At 33.5% G+C, this 20,226-nt stretch overlaps 3 protein-coding genes across 3 annotated transcripts; 1 reads left to right on the forward strand and 2 right to left on the reverse strand.

Annotated features, from left to right (window-relative positions):
- Positions 1-1,669: 1,669 nt before the first annotated feature.
- On the reverse strand, positions 1,670-13,778 carry LOC112053948 (coiled-coil domain-containing protein 22). The gene is made up of 8 exons (XM_052882222.1): positions 13,552-13,778; positions 7,440-7,611; positions 7,053-7,314; positions 6,244-6,509; positions 4,639-4,863; positions 4,359-4,498; positions 4,028-4,193; positions 1,670-3,290 (listed from the first exon to the last, which is right to left on the reverse strand). The coding sequence occupies exons 1-8, from the start codon at positions 13,599-13,601 to the stop codon at positions 3,063-3,065; spliced, it is 1,509 nt and encodes a 502-aa protein (XP_052738182.1). The 5' UTR covers positions 13,602-13,778; the 3' UTR covers positions 1,670-3,062.
- A 1,883-nt stretch (positions 13,779-15,661) lies between these two features.
- On the forward strand, positions 15,662-18,000 carry LOC112053944 (ER membrane protein complex subunit 10). The gene is made up of 5 exons (XM_024093565.2): positions 15,662-15,922; positions 16,058-16,225; positions 16,454-16,728; positions 16,930-17,026; positions 17,903-18,000. The coding sequence occupies exons 1-5, from the start codon at positions 15,878-15,880 to the stop codon at positions 17,984-17,986; spliced, it is 669 nt and encodes a 222-aa protein (XP_023949333.2). The 5' UTR covers positions 15,662-15,877; the 3' UTR covers positions 17,987-18,000.
- Positions 18,001-18,107: 107 nt separating this feature from the next.
- Positions 18,108-20,049, reverse strand: LOC112053943 (DEAD-box helicase Dbp80). The gene is made up of 2 exons (XM_024093564.2): positions 19,891-20,049; positions 18,108-19,737 (listed from the first exon to the last, which is right to left on the reverse strand). Exon 2 carries the CDS (start codon positions 19,720-19,722, stop codon positions 18,322-18,324), a length of 1,401 nt encoding a protein of 466 aa, XP_023949332.1. The 5' UTR covers positions 19,723-19,737; positions 19,891-20,049; the 3' UTR covers positions 18,108-18,321.
- Positions 20,050-20,226: the final 177 nt, after the last annotated feature.

Below are 20,226 nucleotides of genomic sequence, written 5' to 3' on the forward strand. Positions count from 1 at the left end.
GGCAAACATATTACAACAAAGCAGAAACATAATCTTATATAATCATCATTTAATGTTTTCCCTGTTACATTTCTCTAAATATAATATTTATCATTGTCATCATCATAATCATCAACAACTCTGCTCACTGTTGAGCACTAATCTCCTCTCAGAATGAGATGGGTTAAAACTATATATGATGGGATGGCAAAATTCTTGGGGTTTCCTCATGATGTTTTTATTTCACAGTTTGAGATGTGTGATATTTAATTTCTTAAAATGCACATACTTAACTGAAAAGTTGGAGGTGTACGCCAGAGACCAGATTCGAAACTATCTTCTCGTAATCAAAGGCAGGGGTCATACCCACTAGGCATCATGGATCAATGAACTGACTGAAATGTAATTTGAAATCTAAATATAATTGAACAATATTTTTGTTGTGCTTATGTTACTCACAAACATTACACAATAGTCTTCACTTTATTACTGCTACATCCAAAGCGATCTTCCTGAAGAAGAATAACTATTCCCACAGTAGATTTGCTAACTGCAACATGTTGCATTGGTACAAAAAGCAATGTTTTTTATTATGATTGTGGACTGTATTGAAGAACTTTTTCCTTAACTCAAGAATTTCTTGCAAATGAAAAAAACAAGTAGGACGGAGAACAAAAGGGCAAATGAGCAGTTATTTAAATTTTACAGTTTTAAATAAAAAGCAGACAGTCTGTGACTCACATTCTTTATTAAAATTTAAGTGTAAGTTTGTTATTCCTATGTTTGAAACTAAATCTCAAGACCCTACTGTGTAGAACTACAGGCTCAATATTTTGTAGCCCAACCCAATAGTAGGCCGAAGAGGGGATTTTTGCAGTTACTCGAGCGCGGCAGATAAACTTATGGGAGTATACCTTGTTGTTGTTCAGTTCATGAAGTATGAGCCCTTTATATTGGTGGGTGCGTTTAGGGCAATCAAAATAAATTAACTTCAGAAATACTCAACCAGCACGTCAGATTAAGATATGATAGGTAAGTTGATAGCTTAGATAGTAGGTAAGGTGCGTGCATTTCGAAAATCTGACGATTTGACCTTAACGTAATGATATAGAAGGGTTCAAAAGTTACAAAAAAAAACCATATTTCTGTTATCGAGCCACGACCGCGGTTAATTTTTTACTTATTTTGAATGAATTAATCTCCGGATCAATCGCTCCTGTTTTCTGATGATTTCAGTAAGCCGAAGTAATAAAAATTGTTTTTAAAGTCTGCAGTTTTTTTCTCCATCGTTGAAAGCGAAAAAGTATATACTTCCTATTTCATCATCCCATTTATTCTTCCTATCATCTAATCTACCAAATCTAAGCGTTTCCAATGACGCTTGAGTCTTCTTCTAGGTACTTCTTCTTCTTAGCGTGGTCCGCTTTCGCGTGGAACCGAAGCAAAGCCACTTATGATAACAACGGGATCAATCGTTGGTCTTAGTAGTACCAATACTTATAATTACACTTTTTGCCCATAAGTTCTACTCCCGCGCAGAAACACATTTTCGGATGGCGACGTATGGACGAATAATCATAGGAACACCTTGACATTACATTCGCGTACGGAATTTTAAACATGCCGGGATCTATTCTTGGTTGATTTTACCTCTCAAGTAAGTAGACATTACAAAAATGTAAATCCAATCTTATCATATTTCAGTTTGTTTATTCTTTCAAAAAATGTTACAATAATTTAAAACTGCTATAACATATTAACTACTTACAGCTATTATATTAACTACAATAATATAAAAATAAAAAAGGAAATATACTAAAGGGGAATGCCCATCCGCAGCCCAGTCCTTCCCTAACCACCCGGAAAAGGGAATGGCCACCGGCCCAGGGAACCCAGGTATACGCCCGTATGATCGTTAGATTTGTATGTGCGCTCAAACAAAATTACTAATATCTTTGTTATTTGTACGTTTATGTTTAGAGTTAATTTATAAAAAAATGTCACATTTAATTTGAGGAAGCTAAAACTGTATGAATTTTGTACTAATTACGATAAAAGATTTTTAATAGATTTTGAAAAAAACAAGAAAACGAACAACCAAATCAATCATAAGTCTTCAAAAATATTGGAAAACTTAGGCTGTATGGTCAACGATCTTAGCTTGTCCCCAATGTGGACAAATTAAAAATGTCGTAAAACCGTTGTAGCAAACTTTTTTTAATAAAGTAATGATTTCATTATTAAAGTAGAATTATCAAGATTTAGATAGAATTATCAAGATTCAAGATACTTTATCAAAAAAAGTTTGCTACAACGATATAAGACATTTTTAATTCATCTTTAATTTCTCGACAACGGGGATAACTTAAAATCGTTGAGCATACACCGAGATTTACGATATTTACTTATATCTAAAAAAATCTTCATATTTCAACTTTAATAATGAAATCATTACTTTATGAAAAAAAAGTTTGCTACTACGTTTTATGACACTTTTAATTCATCTTTAATTTGTCCACAACGGGTTTTACGATATTTTAAAAGACCTTTGATTGGTTTGTTTGTTCGTTTTCTTGTTTGTTAAGCTTGTTGGTAACAGAAAAAATAATACAAAAAATATAGTACAGCTTCAAAAGTTACATCGCCGCTATGGTAGGTACACCGGCGGACATTTTGCCCTAGAAGAGCGATAAAAAGAATGTTTTTTTTCTTCAAGAAACATACTTTTATCAAGCCAATGATTTAACCAGATCCTTATTTATACATCATAAACGTATTATCATCTCCATATACTTGTATGGACCGGTGGGGATTCCCCTTTAAACTATAACTAAAGACTCAGGCGTTAAAGTTCCCAGAAGGCTGGCAGTATTGCCACGTTGTATGGCAATACTAATTCTCTGGCCTAAATATAGGCCCGCCGCGGTCACGGGAGGAGGAGGAGTCGATTAATCGCTTTGCAATTACATTAAGAATCTTAACATATTGAAATATTAGAATAAATAAGTAGATAGATGCAATCTAGATAATTCTTATGTCTGGTTTCTTTCCCGCTATATTGAATAGCATCACTGGTAATCGGTTCATTTTGAAGTTGCTTCATTTTTGAGTTTTGAAAGATCTAACTGTATTTTCTGCAAAATATCTTCAGTCCTCTTTGACTTTTCAGCTTTTATATTATCCTCTAAGTCGATGATATCCCTGGATAAGATGCCCGTATCGTTAACCAATGTCACTATTGTGTTGCATTCTGAGTGGAGCAATGCTAATAGTTTGTACGCTTTTTTTGCTTGATCATCCCTTTTAGCATCCTAAGGTGAAATGTAAAAAAAATATATATTGATTATTATTGATTAATTTGTTTCTATAAATACAAAACAAAAAAGAATTTCAAATCATTATTATTAATTATTTGTTACTACGAGTGGCGTTCAATAATTTCTCGGTATCGGGGTGATGTTACTAACGATGGGTTATTTAATTATCTCATTAACTAAATACACAAAGGTATAAATATAAAATTTCTATGTTCATTACTATTCAAGATATCATGCGCAAACAGAAGTGGTCTAGTGAATTTAAACGGGGTAGAGAGAGTATTGAAGACGACCCCCGTCCCGGTGCGCCGGTTAGTGCCACTGCTGAAGAAAATCTGAAAATAGTTGAGACACTTGTACTCGAAGAGAAACTTGTACACTAGACCACTTCTGAACAGTGGATAATGGAGGAGCAGAATCTTGATAAAATCGTGAATAACTTTTTGGACCTGTCCTTGTTTTGTAAGGAATTTCATCGATGCTCGATTTTTTTCAATATTGTGGAATCGGTCATTTTAGTTGTGTTTGCGTAATGATATCTTGAATACTAATGAAGCTAATAAATGAAATTTTATATTAATACCTTTAAAGAGTGTCTTTAGATAATGATATTATAATTACCCATCGTTAGTAACATTACCCCATATCGATAATTTATTGAACGCCTCTTAGAGTCACATTTAAATCATACTAATACTTGTCTTGTCTACTGTTCATTTAAAGATACTTACTTTGAAAAGCGTTTCATCAGCAATTGAAAAACATCTGTCCAGTTGGCCTTCAAGTGTATTGATTTCTTTTTGGAGTTGTCTAGTGTCTTCCAAAATTTTCTTTATTTCAGCATTTTGCTTGACAACATTGCCTATTATTTCTAATATTCGCTTAGTATAAATATGCCTAAAACAAATGTATTTTGTAATATTTACTAAAATGTTTCACACATAAGCACTGTGTTTAACTTTGTTTATATTTTAACAAACTTGCATTTTTTCAATTGAAATTCAAGTCTGTCTATCGTATTACTATGAATGACGTTAAACTATCAAGTGTTATATTAATTACCTTTTGTTGCCTCCTCTAAGTTTTTCATATTTATTTTTTAGTAGGTTTCTAAATTCTTCTTTCTTTTCACACTCCTCTTTCATACTTTTAGCTGTTTCCTTTAGATTTATTAGTATTCTTCTGCATTTACCTCTTTCAGACTGGAATATTTTTACTTCATGATTATTAATAAAGTCCATTAATTTAAACATTATTTTTACTTCTAAACTAACTAAATTAGTAGTACAATTGAAATCAACATTAATATTATGTTACTAAAATAAGTAATGGAAAAAATTACCTCATTTAGAGAATTGTTTGCTTTCAGCTTGCCAATTTCAACTTTTAACGATAGATTTTTGGAAGTCAAATCTTCACTTTTAGTGTGTAACACGGCTATGTCTTCATGAACTTTCTCAATAATGTTATCAACACCATCAGTTTCAATTTGTTCAATGCCAGCACTACACAAAATATTTTGTATGTTCTTTAAGTCTGCATTAGCTCTGTCACAGTTTTTTAGAGCCTGAAAAATTAATTGGTATTAGGGAATGCGCTCAGGCCAACGTCGGCCCAGGGAACCCAGGGAACCCAGGTTACCCGTATAAAAGTATATGGAGATGACAATATGATGTATAAATAATGATCTGGTTAAATAAATGCCTTAATAAAAGTATATCACTCTTCTAGGGAAAAAGGTTCGCCAGTGTACTAAAGCGGTGAAGTAACATTTAAAGCTGTATTTTTTTTTCTGTTACCAACAAGCTTAACAAATAAAGCCAATCATAAGTCTTCAAAAATTATCGTAAAACTCAGCTATCTTAGCTTTTCCCCGTTGTAGACAAATTAAAGATGAATTAAAAATGTCGTAAAATTTTTTTTGATAAAGTAATGATTTCATTATTAAAGTAAATTTTATCAAGATATTTTTAGATATAACAAAATTACATGGTGGTTAGGGTAGGCCTAGGCCGGGGATGGGCATTCACTTTTGTTATAGGGTATACTTTGGTATGGGCGGCGGATTTACATGACGGAGGTCCTGGGCTCAATCACTAGCTAGGCTGATTGAGGTTATCTTAATTGTTTCAGGTTTGGCTCGTGGGATAATCATTTTATAATTGAGTTTAAATTAGTTAGCAAACGAAGGGCAACTATGAAGTTTGTATCATGGTGGCTTTTGGGAGGTAGCCCATATGTTTTGAAGGCCAAGATCATCAATCATCCAAGTATGAAGCATTTTTCTTGACTTGAATTTTTTTCAGTTGCCAAACATATCAACTGTTTGCAGTTTGCTGGATACTATTATCTATACTAATATTATAAAGAGGTAAAGTTTGTGATATTGTAGATGTCGGGGATCTCTGGATTTATGAAACCACATTTGGAAAATACTTTTACCACTAGAAAGCCTCATTATTTGTGAGTGTCATAATGTTATATCCCTGTATTCTCACGGGAACGCGAACTTTGTTGGTGTAATCACGCGGCGTCGGTAAAAAAGTTAATACTTACCATAAATCCTACTTTATACTATATAATTTACTTTTGGATAAAAGAGCTGAACAAACTATAACACACAATTTATAACTTATGATCATTGATCTCTTATAATAAAAGGTTGCACCATCATGTAGAAAATTTCACTTAAAAACTGGCCAATTTTGCTTTGACAATTTTAGAATTATTGGTAAAGAAAGTTATACCTATAGGCCTTTAAATATATTCCAATATTCAATAAAATCCCAAATTCAGACAAATTCCCCTTAAAGATTGAGTTTAAGGGTGAACTTACAAATGCAATTACTTGAATTGAGTGCCAAGAAGTTGTGTTTGGCACTCATTTAGTGGGGACGTTTTTTGGTTGCTGCTTTCAATATAACTCAGTTATCATTTATGAGCTTACCTGAGAATATTCAACATCCATAAGGTTTCTTTCACTTTCCAGTGTATCTAATTTTTGCCGCAGTAAAATGGCCATTTCTTTTAATTCTTTCAAACTCTTATCAGATTTATATTGTTTGATTTCACTTAAGTTTTGTTGATTATTAGTTTGTATGTCTTCAACTGATTTTGCTACATTAAAGTTTTTATTTGTACTTTTAATTGCCTTAATCTTTAACAATTTTTTGATGATATCTTCAGAATCTATTTCAGTATTTGATGATTGATCTAAAAAGACAAAAACAGAAATGTTTTAACATTAAGAAAGGAAAATTTTAAAGAATTTTTAGATTTACATCACAATATGTAAAATATTTCTAACAGACACCACAACTCACTCTGTTTGCAGTTACATCTATGCAATACAATAAATGTGACATCACACTGGAAAGCGACTGAAAATTCAATGTTTTACAATAACAAAGGCCATAGTGTTACAATTATTGATAGGCTGCTTGTTCATTACTGTACCTACTATTTTTATCCTCCATTATATTATCAAATTGCCCCTCGTAGGCCTTAATCCTATTAATCCTACTAATATTATAAACCAGAAAGTTTCTATGGATGTTTGTTACTATTTAACGCTGCAACTACTAAAGCAATTTAGCTGAAATTAGGAATGGAAATAGATTTTACTCTGGATTAACACATAGACTACATGGTTCCCAAGGGATTTGTGAAAAACTAAATTTCACGCTAACGAAGTCACGGGTGTCCGCTAGGTATCTTGGTATGTTGAGCTTCCAGGTAAAACTAATTTAGAAGTACCTTGTTTACATATAAAATCTCCCACTGTACTATGAACAGGCTTGCAGCAGGGTGGAATCCATATAGTATTTAAATCTTCTGCTATTTTATTGCTTATTTGCTGAAACAGTTGATGCTTTTTGTTTGATGGGTAGACTTTAGTTGTTGGTTTGTTATCTTCACTTGGAAGCTTCTCTACCAGAAACATAAAAACCTGCCGTAGTTCAGTTTCATTGTGATATAGAAATGTTTGGTATCCTACATCATTTTGATATCCCAGATCCTACAAAAATAAAAAAAATATTCTCAGTTCAGTATACCACAAAAGTAAGATAATACATTTTTCTTAAAAACTAATTCTCAACAACTTTTATTTGCTTCTTGATTTTTTCAATTGGTTTGAATTACCTTACAAATAGATGCTATTTGTGCTGCAACCTCAATCCTTTGTGACAATCCTGAAGGCAATTTACTTGGTACTTTAATATTTGGATCAATAGCAGTTATACATCTTGCAGCTGACTCTATTATTCTTTCTACTGGCAGATCACCAATATTTTTAATTTCATCATCAATATTTCTGTAAAAAAATGATATTAATTAATTATGTGTTTACTAAAAATACACAGCGTCGCTTTGAAGATGGTTCTGTGAGGTGTGTACCAAACCTTAAATTGGTCTGTGTACTCACCCTAATTTCCCTGCTAAATTGGTATCTTACTTATCTGTCACCTGCGAGGGCGTTTATTGCATCTGTGGGCAAGCCCTTCCTAATGTCATAGCGTTTTGTGATTTCCTGCGATAACCGCCGTAAATATTTTCATCTGATGAAAAGTATTGCTTTATGTGTATAAAGAAGTTTTTTCCGGCCTATTATTATGGTTAATAGAGAAAATGAGCCGTGAAAGTGATGAACACTTACAGAGTGATGTTGAAATGAGTAAAAATGCCCATTCTCGCGGAGAGAAGAGAGTTGCGTCATCTTCAACTACTGCAGCAGTAGCGATAGCGACTCTGTTTTGGATGCGGAACGTACAAGTTTACATCCGCCTAACACGAGGGCAAGATAGGATAAGAGTGACTCGCAGAGGCGTATTTACCAATGACGCAGGGGGTGTGTGACAGCCGGCCCGGCCGTTTATACTTATTAACATTTTTGTACGTATTCCATTTTGACCGCGCGCTTTTTAAAGGGCGCTAGGTAATGCTTGCACCCAGGCAATACATATGTTAGAAACGCCTCTGGTTACTCGGATCCTCATAAACTTTTTGATAACTAGGTAAGTCAGTTATCAAATTATATACAGGGATTTATCCCGTCCATGAGGGCCCAGGCCTCAGTTGGGCTCTGGAGCCCTGGCAGATAGGGCGGCTGTGACACCATCACACTCCTCCTCTGAGTTTTCAATAAATTCCAGTGGTTGAACTGGAGTGATAATATTACAACTGGATTCACTAAGAAAGTGAAAACAGCTCCAACTGAGAGGGCTGAAACCCTTAGTAAACTTCATCATTTTGGTACAAAGGAGGGCGAAGAGGTAACATTTTCCAAGGGTATTCAAGCTTTGCTTGCTTGCCAGACTTTACTGAGTAAATATTAATGATGAGCTCTGCTACTATTAGCTAGTGCTAAATAGCTACTACTCTGAACACAGCGAATGGTAGGTGGAATAACCCATGGAATTTTGCAACAGAACAATTTGCAACTGATCAGGGAGAATTTAGAGGAAATTATTTATTAGGCCAATAATTCTTGAGAACAATTGACACCAGGTAATTTGTATTAAGGCCTGTACCTCCATTAACATTAACATTAAAATACAGTGATCAGTAAGTAATATCAGGGCCTTGGCCTTACAACCAGGTAACAGTAAAACTTTTACTAATAATGTGAAGAAAGAAGTAAAAAAAAAAAAAAAAAAATAGAGCATCGGGGACTCACATATCTTACATGAAACACATTTTATTTATCCACACAAATGACCAGATAACACCAAGTTGTCTGTCAAAGATGTTTTTTATTCCCAAGAGAAACGGCAGCCACTGCCCAGTTTATTGACCGCAGGGCATGGAATGATTATGTAAAACCGAAGAGGATTCAGCTAATTTTCTTATGCCTCAGTACTAGAATTTCTACAGGCTCATTGATACTACCTCAGGGTAATGTACCCGGGTGAATTACAACATGTCTGCCCTGCTCTTTGGTCTAATATTGACCTCTTGGAATTCCGCAACTTTGACGAATTGGATTGCGGAAATCCTTCGTTCAAGCGGAATGCGGCAGCTTTAACGAATTGGATTGCGGAAATCCTTCGTTCGAAAGGAATTTGTGTTCTAGCCCACCTAGACAATTTTCTTTTAATCCACCAGGACAGGCCAAAGTTGATTCTTCAGATGGCTGAAGTTGCATAGCTTTTAGAATCTCTGGGATGGCGAAGAAATTATCCAAAAGCATTGCTAAATCCAATACAGGAATTGAGCTTTAACGAATTGGATTGCGGAAATCCTTCGTTTGAGAGGAATTCGGGTTCTAGTCTACCTAGACGATTTTCTCTTAGTCCACCAGGACAGGCCAAAGTTAATTCTTCAGACTGCTGAAGTTGTGTAGCTTTTGGAATCTCTGGATACCTAAGAAATTATCCAAAAGCATTACTAAATCCAATACAGGAACTGAGCTTTAACAAATGGGTTGCGGAAATCCTTTGTTCAAGAGAATTTTGTGTTCCAGTCTATCTAGACGATTTTCTCTAGGTCCACCAGGACATCAAAGATAATTCTTCAGACTGCTGAAGATGTGAAGTTTTTGGAATTTTTGGGATTGCTAAGAAATTATCCAAAAACATTGCTAAATCCAATACAGGAATTGAGCTTTAACAAATTGGATTGCGGAAATCCGTTGTATAAGAGGAATTTGTGTTCTAGTCTACCTAGACGATTTTCTCTTAGTCCACCAGGACAGGTCAAAATTAATTGTTCAAACTGCAGAAGTTATGAAGTCTTTGTAATCTCTATAACTTGGTATTGCTTGGAACACCAAGATAAACCAAACATCATTGTAACTAGAGAAGACAGACAGAATACAGGTAGCACTGAGAAAGATACTGTATCAGGACTGTTGTACATTGGAACAAATGAAAAAGCTGCTGGGATTTTGCAGATTGTGTAGTTCCACAGGGTCGCTTGTCTACATCAACACCCTCACATTCATTGCCTGACAACCGACGAAGCAGATGGCAGTCAGGGAACACAGTTAAAAGAGAGTTACATGTCGGGAACCTGGACCAAAGAACATGTAAGATGTCATCGAACAAGAAGGAACTGGTCTCAGGCATCAATACAGAATCAATATTGTAAGATGCCCACACTCTAGTTCAGTCCGATAACCTGACTCTTGTCTCCAATACAAACACAGGGAGGGACTCAGTCACTGAGTCTCTTCAATTTGTTAATGCAAGTTGTTGAGGCTGACAGAAACAAGGAACATATTCCTATCAGCCCATTATCTCTCGGGGAGATACTACTGCACAGCCGATCGCCTATCAAGGGGACGAAGGCTATCAGAGTTGCATTTGTTACACAAAGCAACAAGCCAATTATATTATCATTGGGGAAGACTTGACGTCGACTTATTTGCATCCACAGAGACAGCTGAGGTCAAAAGATATGTCTCATTGAACTGTAAAGATCACTCAGCAATGTTCTCAGATGCCTTCAATGGAGTTGGCATCCAGGATGGATATTCCCTTCACTGAACCTTAGGCCATATGTATTTGAACGCCTAAGCAAGGCAGGTCACTATATTATTGTAACACCTCTGTGATTGGTTGGCAGATCTGAAATCAAGAGCCTTGGATCCGTCAGTGACAATACAGATCCTGTCAGAATGCTTGATCGACATAGCAACAGGCCAAGTCACCAGCACAAGTAGACCAACTGATCCTGCCATCTTGGAGGTAGGGGGAACAGATCTGTGCACAGACAGCAAGAGAAAGGCAATTACTAAAGACTAGTTGGAGATGATCAACACAATACAGACATTATACAACACTAAACAGTAAAGAGACAGTTTGAATGATGTGATAACAGTTGTCTACCGCAATTCAAGGACCTAACTAGGTTTATTGCCTGTATTTATAATTAAATTGCTTGGTTGTATTTATAATTAAATTTATCTTATAGCACCATTTTAATTCATAAATTTGCTATAGGGACATTCTATTAAATTAATATACTCAAAGATGAGGAAGAAAAATCGATTTAAGCAATGGCTACACGTCATTCACTTAAACCATAACCAGTTATACCATGTAGAAAACATTCTCTCTATGAAGTATCTTGTCGAACTGCAGCCATTCTTATCTTTGCTTCTGGAAGAAGGGTTCATGATCTGACAGTATTAAGAATTTCAGACTTGTAATATGGGTGTGGAAGATGAGAGAAGGATTTTAACCAAGGTTTGGATCAAGATCAGATTTATCAAACCAGAGACAGCCAGGATGGTGATTGTTAAAGCATCCACATCCCCAGATTTCCCAGAAGATGGGTAAAGATCTAATAGTCCTAATTGAAAGCAGGTGATGCCAAGAACAAGAATTAAACCACTTGATTATTACAATAAATGGGGAACTACGATCAGCGTCTCAGACAGTAATTGGGGGATAATTAAAATCTGGCATGACAGCATCTCCAGGGTCTTTTAGATCTGCAGTGATGTCAAGTTAGGTAGAGAATCATCCAATAGATAATATATTAGCCAGAGGAAGCTGGAAGAGTGTGTATACTTTTAAAAGGTTTTATGGTAAAGATATACAAAGAAAGATGAAGTATCTTAATTACTCTTTAATAGGCTCAAGCCAGAATATTATGATTTTTAGTGTATTGTGCTTTTGCTATTATGTGTTGACTGTTATGTTAATGGTTAATTTGCTTATTTTGTTATGAGTACTTTTATTCAGTAGATAAAATACAATTGCTTCTATAATATAGTCTAAATACCAATAATTTATATATTTATGGAGAATTAAAATATATAAATATATATAATTATATTTCACATAGCGTTTTGTGTTTGTCACCAGCAGAAAACAAACAAGTCTTCAAAGCGACGCTGTGTATTTTTAGTAAACACATAATATAATATTTTGAATTACAACAAAATTGTTATTATGTGTTGAAAGAAAAATACACAGCGTCGCAGGAATTTCTTCCTGGTGAAGACTCTATGACATTAGGAAGGGCTTGCCCACAGATGCAATAAACGCCCTCGCAGGTGACAGATAAGTAAGATACCAATTTAGCAGGGAAATTAGGGTGAGTACACAGACCAATTTAAGGTTTGGTACACACCTCACAGAACCATCTTCAAAGCGACGCTGTGTATTTTTCTTTCAACACATAATAACAATTTTGTTGTAATTCAAAATATTATATTATGTACTTACATTAAAATTTTTCATTAACAATTGTCATTATACTATTTTATCTTATTTATTTATTTATATATTTTTTAACTTTTAATGATTCTTATAAAATGTAAAATTCATTGAAATGTTTATTATCAGCTAGACTGATCCACCAGAGATGCATTTCATTCCAAAACTGTTGGACTAAGAATTATTACTTCCAAATTCATATTACCTTAAAAGGTCTACAAATAAGTGTTTAGGCATTGCAAAGCCTTGTTATGTAGGATGATTATCATCATCAGCCTAATAATCATTATCGAAGGGACAGGGTAGTTGACTCGTATCAAATTTAATATAAACAGTATTAATTTCATTTTCTTATATAACTATAAGTTTTTAGATAACATAATTTAAATATTACATATTTTTTTTTTAATTTTCCAAACATCAAAAACACTGTTGTCCATTTTGTTACGTCACTAACACACTTGATGTACTAAACATTGAACTAATTGTTAACAAGCGATCCAATTTGTATGGGATTTATTATAGTGATGTCTTGAAAATGTTGAAATACAGACTGTCATGGCCGACAGGCGTTTTGGCTTGTATTGTCAAAAACATATTTAAAAAATAAAATTTTCATGCAATCATGTCTCAAAAAAATATGATGAAGAAATTTCAGTCAAGTAAAACAATAATGAACTATTTAAGACACACTAATATTTTATAGACGAAAGTTCGTGCGTAAGAGTATATGTTAGTTCCTCCTTTGCGCTGCGGCTACTAAAGCGATTTGGCTGAAATTCGGAATGGAAATAGATTTTTTCTGGATTAACACATAGGCTACTTTTCATCCCGGAAAAATCTATGGTTTCCGCGGCATTAGTGAAAACTGAATTTCACGCAGACGCAGTCGCGTGCATTCGCTAGTAATATATAAAAGCAAATGGTCTATCGAAAACAGCTTGAAGTTAAAATTTGGCAGGTAGTTCATAGTTAGTAGACATCCAATAAGAACGGATTTTGCGAGGTAGTAGGATTAGAGAGGTCGTCTAACAAGGGCAGACGAAGCCGCGGGCATCCGCTAGTAATACAAATATTGATATACTTACATATTTAATTGACGAAGGAAGTGTAAAATGATTGAATCGACTTCCTCCATCCCTTTAATATACAATGTCGTTGCTTTTATTTCATTAATTTAATTGGTTTTATGTACAAACTAGTACCTACCACTAATTAATTTATATTTATTTTCACAGTTCACAGTGTTTTTTTAAAATTTTATGAAATTTTGTTTTTTGAAATTTGATATGATCAAGTGACACTGACAAATGACAACTCACTCCATAGAGTAGTATAATACACACTCAGTAACTCCAAGGACAAGGAACATAATCAGTACTCACATCACAGATTAGTGAGATCACAGATCACTATAGACTAGAAAAGTGAGATCACAGATTAATATTAGAGACGATGAGATCCACAGATGAGATCATTCTTTACTTTAGGTACTTTATATACTTTGACTATTTAGATTATGGACGCTTCGCATTCAAATTCACCAACAAAATAGTCCTTAAGCTACACACAACTATAGACTCGCAATACACACAAACACACGTAAATGGTACACAGCTTATCAAACACATCACTTAGACTATCCTCTGAATATTTACATAGAATATTCGATTACTTGATCGGCTTTTTGCTGTTCCTTCCTTCCTTCCTTTAAAAAAGAGTTTTTATTACAAATTTGATAAAATTAAGGTAGAAATACTTACAAATGAAACGTTACTCCATCTTTTACTAAACTACAACTTTTTGGCTGTTTTTCATGCCATTCAACTACACAAACCTGCATTTTAGGGAGCTCTACGACGACACGACGAAAACGATTACAACCATACAATGTACTTGTACCGAATCGTAAATCTATGGTATGCACGCATATTTCGTAGGTATGACCAGTCCATAGGTTTTCTTGGTCTTAGGCACAGAGTTTGGATACTGTCAAAGTGACGTCTTGATCGCTGGTTCCAAAATAACTGCCTTTTTGAGGGGAAAAACGTATCTAAGGGAAAAATTAGAAAATAATTTAAAATCATTAAAATGATGTTCTGTACTGTTCCAAAATAGAAATAAATTAAACTATAAAGATTTCATAAGAATAAAATAGTAGATTGTTATACAAGGGGCTAAAAAGACCCATTATATACGAGGTATTTTTAGGCCTAAATAGAAACCGAGTTTATAATGGGTTTAGCCCCACGTGTTACACTCTGCTTTTCACTACGATTGCGAGAAAATAAAATAGTTTAGTACGATATTCAATGATTTATTTTAATTGAAAATTAAATGTACAAAGTCTACAATTTTGGATATTAAGGGAGATGCTTTTACCCAGTAACATAATTTCCGATTTATTTACCGACATTTACTGTTATGATGAATAATGACTATGTAAGGTAAACGTGGGAGATAATAGTTTAAAAAACTCCTTTCGTAAGTGAATCCATTCGTTGTTGTTTTCTCCACTTATTAAATTTTTCGTAGGTAAGTATTTAAGTAAATGCGTCTCGACTTTGAAAACAGTTGTAACAGATTGAAAATTTCATCCATCTCCAAACTAGGATCACCATTCTCACTAGATGAAAACAACAATTACAATTATTGTTGAAAAATATGTAAGTTACGGTTACAAATTTACAATGAATTTTAAAAAAAAATCAAGTGTGTATTATTCACGCCAATTGGTTTTTAAATTCTCGTTTTTTAATTTTATTTTTTTCACGTGAGAAAAAGGTAAAGATATTACACCGTAAAGGATTTCCCATGTCTTCAAATCTCGCTCTATTTGCAACTCAATAAAAATTAAATAAAAAAATGAACGCATTCCACAGACAAGAACGCTGCATTTCATTCCAATTTAAAGTTTTTTATTTATTTTTCAAAACAATCAGGGCCTTACCTATAATGATTCTATTTTCGAATAAAACCTCCTCCGTTTTATAGTAGGCTAGTACTTGGCTAGTACTCGTATCAGACAAGAATTAAAAAAACAAAATTACTTTAGCCCCTAGAGGCTAAAATGCTTGTTTAGCCCCGCTGAGGAGTGGTAATATGACAGTGTTTTTGAGCAAGAGTAGTGAAAAAATATTCGATCAAAGCTCCATTTTGACAGTTGTAGTTGTCAATCTCATTAAAAATAAAATTCCTTCTTTCAAGTTCACACATAAAGAGTGTGATTCTATTATAATAATAATTTGTATTTTGTTTTTCTGGACAGGAATAATGTAATGTGAATTGTGATTCAAATTAAATATTGTGTATTGTAAAATCATTATTTTTAATACCTACCGCTTTAGATTTCTCAACAACTTAAACATACCTGTATTTCTACTTCAATTTAAACGTGAATTTAAATTATTTAAAATGAAGTATTTCTGCCTAATATTCGTATGTTTATTCAAAAATTTGGTAAAGTATATGTTTAATTTCTAATCGAGCTTTACTTAGAATGTATCTAAATAATAATAAATCGGGCAAATCACAGTTGATTTGAAGACAATATTTCGATTATTTTTAATGGAAGTACCAATTATATATTTTTAGGTTTGCCTTGACTACGATGGATGGTTGAACATTAAACTGGAGCATAACATAAATTGCAAAAATGAGAAATTTTGCTCACGCGGTAATATATCTCTAAAAAGCATAAGGGCAGGAACAGCTATTATAAGTCAAATTTCCTTTACTAAAGATCATATAGACGAACTCAAGGTGATTATGAAATGATTTTTTGTTGATAGTTCTTTTTTACTGTTAAACATATTATGTACTTCACACCATAAACAGTAGCTTAATAGCAGTGGTATTACTTTCATGTCTCATCAACTTTTTTTCAATTTGTAAATTTTTACAATTTTGATCCACTTAACTCCAAATAAGATCAAGTAGTAGTACTTTTATACATACATGCTTAAGTTATTTTTTTGTGTTTTTTTTTAGGAAATTGCTGATTTAGATGGGTTGTATTCAGTTAGAAGTCTAGTAACATCTGCTGATAGTAAAGAAACAGAGTTTCTATCATCTGTAAAAGCAAAATTATTCTTGGAAAATAGACTGTCAGATGTTATAAGTTCATGGATATTGCCAAATGGGGAAGTAATTGCAGTGACTTTCCAAGTTAATAATTTATCCCAAAATCAAAGCTTGCAGTACCACAAAGGAGAGTATCCCATTAATTCAAATTTCTATGTTCGTCATGTGGATCTCGCTCCTGTGTAAGTAATTGATAGTTTAAATTAGGAAATAAACTATAGTCTAGTGATAAAGATTTTTTATGAGACACATGATATTTCTAGTATAACATCAACCATATTTAATGTATTAGTTAAAATTTAATTAAAAATAAAATGTCATAATATATGTAATAAGTATACATAGATAATTTCCTAGTTACTTATAATATCAATATTTTCCAGCCCGGACACTGCTTCCTATATACAGAAGTTGGATAGGGAGAGAGAGGCAAGAGAAAAGGGTGATTTAAAAGACAATAGATCCTTTTTAGCTAAATATGTAAGTCAGTAAGATGTATCAGGAAGCTACATAACTTAACAATTAGATTTTATGATTAAAGACTGGATTATATGCCATTGCACTGCATAAATAATACCTTTCTGAAAGCTAGTAAGAGTAATATAATCTTTATTTAATTATTTATACTTCATTTGTACACCACAATAACAAAGACAAGAGAAATAGAGACATATTATGAAGAGAACAAGATACAAAAGGCAGCCATAATCCTAAATTCTTTTAGATTTAGGAAAACATGATACTTTGCCAAAAATGGTATATTATTTATGTGCTATGTTAACAATGTTTAAAAATCTAATTTTGGTTTAAAACATTTAAAGAATGATTTTGCTTTTTGATGCCTAGGGTCAAATTAAATTACATGGTAATTATTTACATGGCTGAACTATGCCGGAAACATTATAAATTGCTCCAAAATTTAAATACTGTCTATGCAATTAAGCCGACTGTGGGTATGTAAACAATTGCAACAGAGTATAAATTGAAAAGGCTATTTTTATGAAGTTATCACACTAATATTAAAGGCGAAAGTTTGTCTGTAACTGTGTATGTTTATTCCTTCTTTATGCTGCTGCCACTGAAGCAATTTGGCTGAAATTTGGAATGGAAATAGATTTAACTCTGGATTAACACATAGGCTACTTTTCATCTGGGAAAAATTCATGGTTCCCACGGGATTTGTGAAAAAATGACAAAGTTGCGGGCTTTCACTGGTTACTGATGAGAAGTTATTTCATATGTATCATATAATCTTGTCTTTAGTTATGATACTGAAAGCCTCTACTTGGCAAAACTATTTTGTTTATAATTAAAATTATTTAACAGCTAATTATAATTGTTTATTTTCTGTTTCAGTGGATGTACATTGTGCCCATAGCTATTTTTGTTATGATATCTGGTGTGACCAATCCCGAACCTGCACCTCAAGCATCAAGATAATTTATTAAAATATATTAAACAAAAACACCTTTTTATGGCTTCAACTATTTCATTATTATTATTCAGGTATTATGATTTAAGATAAGATAGAAAAGAATGTCTTTAGGAATGCAATAAAGAGTTAGAAAATCAAAATGGTTTATTTTTACTTTACAAAATGTGCAATGATAATGAAATTGTACTTAACAATAAGCAAAATAACTGGTTTATTACTTAATTCAGTAATCTTATTCACATAAAAAACAATGTCCTGGTTTATTAGCCAAGCCAAGTTTTCCAATGCTTTTAGAGCAAAAGTAGGCTTGTAATGGAATAAGGCAAAATTTTCAAATTTATTAAGCACCAATCTTCTCAATTTCCTCGGCATCTTCTATGTCTAACAATTTAATTTTTTTACCAAAATGTGCTTCAATATCTAAGCAAATTTCCATTGCTTGATTAGAATCAATTAAATTTATAGCTATGCCCGCTTTGCCAAATCTTCCTGTACGCCCAATCCTGTGCAAATATGTTTCACAATCAGCTTTCTTATCTAGATCCATTGGCATGTCAAAGTTAACTACCAAAGTGACTTGTTCAACATCAATTCCTCTGGACAATACATTGGTTGTTATTAACACCTTTTCAAGGCCAGCTCGAAATCTGTCTAGAACTGCTATTCTCTGGTCAACGGTCAATTCACCAGAGAGTACAGCTACAGAGTGTCCATCTTTTGACATTTTTTCTGATAACCAACTGGCTGTTTTTCGAGTGTGACAAAATATGATTGCCTGGCCAATTGTTATAACTCCATAAATATTGCAGATAGCTTTATATTTATCTTCGGGACTTTTGCACTTCACATAATATTGTTTTATGTTATCCAAAGATTCTTCTTCTCTGAGTAATCTAATTATAATAGGATTGGGTACAATAATTTCTGCAAATTCCATAAGAGCACTGTCATACGTAGCAGAGAAGAACATCATTTGACATGTAGAAGGTAAGCATTTATGGATGCGAATACATTGGTCTTGGTGACCTTGCCGGTCAATCATTACATCAGCTTCATCTAAGACAAATACTTTGATTTTGCTCAAATCAAACATGCAAAACTTAATACCCCAGTCGAGCAACTTGCCAGGGGTCCCAATAAGGATGTGATCAGTGATTTTAGTTCCTTTAGGCAATTCTTCTCCTCGCACTGCATACTTTAATTTTATTTCTGGACAGAACTTAGCCATTTTGGCTGCCACTTCTCCAGTTTGTATGGCAAGTTCATATGTTGGGCTGAGGCACAGAACTTGTGGGTAATTTTTAGTGGGATCAATTCTACTCAACATTGCTAAAACAAAAGCAGCTGTTTTACCAGTACCAGACTGAGACTGAGCAATCATATTCTGTGGCGGATCTGCTAATAGTGTAGGTAATGCTGTTTCCTGTATTTTCGACGGAGCATTAAAGCCCATTGCATATACACCTTTTAGCAAGTTTGGCTTTAAGTGTAGGGCTTCAAAAGTTTTAACAGAGTATAATGGAGAACTGGGGTTTTTCCTTTGAACTTCAATGTCTAACTTAGATTCAACAAGTCCTTGTCGGATTATTTTCATTAATAACGAAGTCTCAGCTGGGTTAGCTGCATCTGCAGCTTCTTCAGAATCTGACGTTTGATTCGGTCCATTTTTTGACACCCCCAAACCAGCTATTTTGTTCGAAATCTCCAATTCTTCGGCTTTTTGACCCCATTGTTTTGTCATTTTGGTCAATTAAACCTGTAATAGTTACATTGTTGATAAGTAATCTAGGAATTAAAGAGGACACACTCATTGCGAATGGAAATTGTAAAATCGTTAGGTTAGTGATCTTATATCTTTGAGCAATAAGTATAATCCGTTTCTTAAAATTATATTAATAAAATAATATACCTTAGTAGCCCCAAACAGTTTATTAGTGGTCGACAACGACTTCTTCAATAAAAATAAAAAATTAATGAAACTTTTATCTTTAAAACTTCAACACCAACAATGCAAAATTGCAAAATTGCTTTATGTTAGTTCCCTATCCCTGTTCAGTGTTGCAAAATGCAAAATAAATCACAGGTACAAAGAATATATACTCAAAGTCTAAAGAGTAGTGAAAGTACACGTACGACAGCGTACGACGTAAACATTGGACATAGCAGCGCTACTATTTCCGCAAACGGAATATTTTAGAACTAAAACAGCGGCAATTTTAAATGGAGAAAATAAATAAAATAAATA

Source organism: Bicyclus anynana, chromosome 6, assembly GCF_947172395.1.
Source record: "Bicyclus anynana chromosome 6, ilBicAnyn1.1, whole genome shotgun sequence".
In the NCBI taxonomy this organism is placed as follows: Eukaryota; Metazoa; Arthropoda; class Insecta; order Lepidoptera; family Nymphalidae; genus Bicyclus; species Bicyclus anynana.

Excerpts from the sequence above, each read along its gene's own strand:
- LOC112053948 (XM_052882222.1), bottom strand. The coding sequence starts at position 13,601 with ATGGAGGAAGTCGATTCAATCATTTTACACTTCCTTCGTCAATTAAAT. Across the intron at positions 7,612-13,551 it reads TTCCTTCGTCAATTAAATAT|AAATATTGATGATGAAATTA; the intron begins GTAAGTATATCA and ends ATTTTTTTACAG. Across the intron at positions 4,499-4,638 it reads CAAACAATTCTCTAAATGAG|TCTGAAAGAGGTAAATGCAG; the intron begins GTAATTTTTTCC and ends AAAATATTCCAG.
- LOC112053944 (XM_024093565.2), top strand. The coding sequence starts at position 15,878 with ATGAAGTATTTCTGCCTAATATTCGTATGTTTATTCAAAAATTTG. Across the intron at positions 15,923-16,057 it reads TATGTTTATTCAAAAATTTG|GTTTGCCTTGACTACGATGG; the intron begins GTAAAGTATATG and ends ATATATTTTTAG. Across the intron at positions 17,027-17,902 it reads GATCCTTTTTAGCTAAATAT|TGGATGTACATTGTGCCCAT; the intron begins GTAAGTCAGTAA and ends TTTCTGTTTCAG.
- LOC112053943 (XM_024093564.2), bottom strand. The coding sequence starts at position 19,722 with ATGACAAAACAATGGGGTCAAAAAGCCGAAGAATTGGAGATTTCGAAC.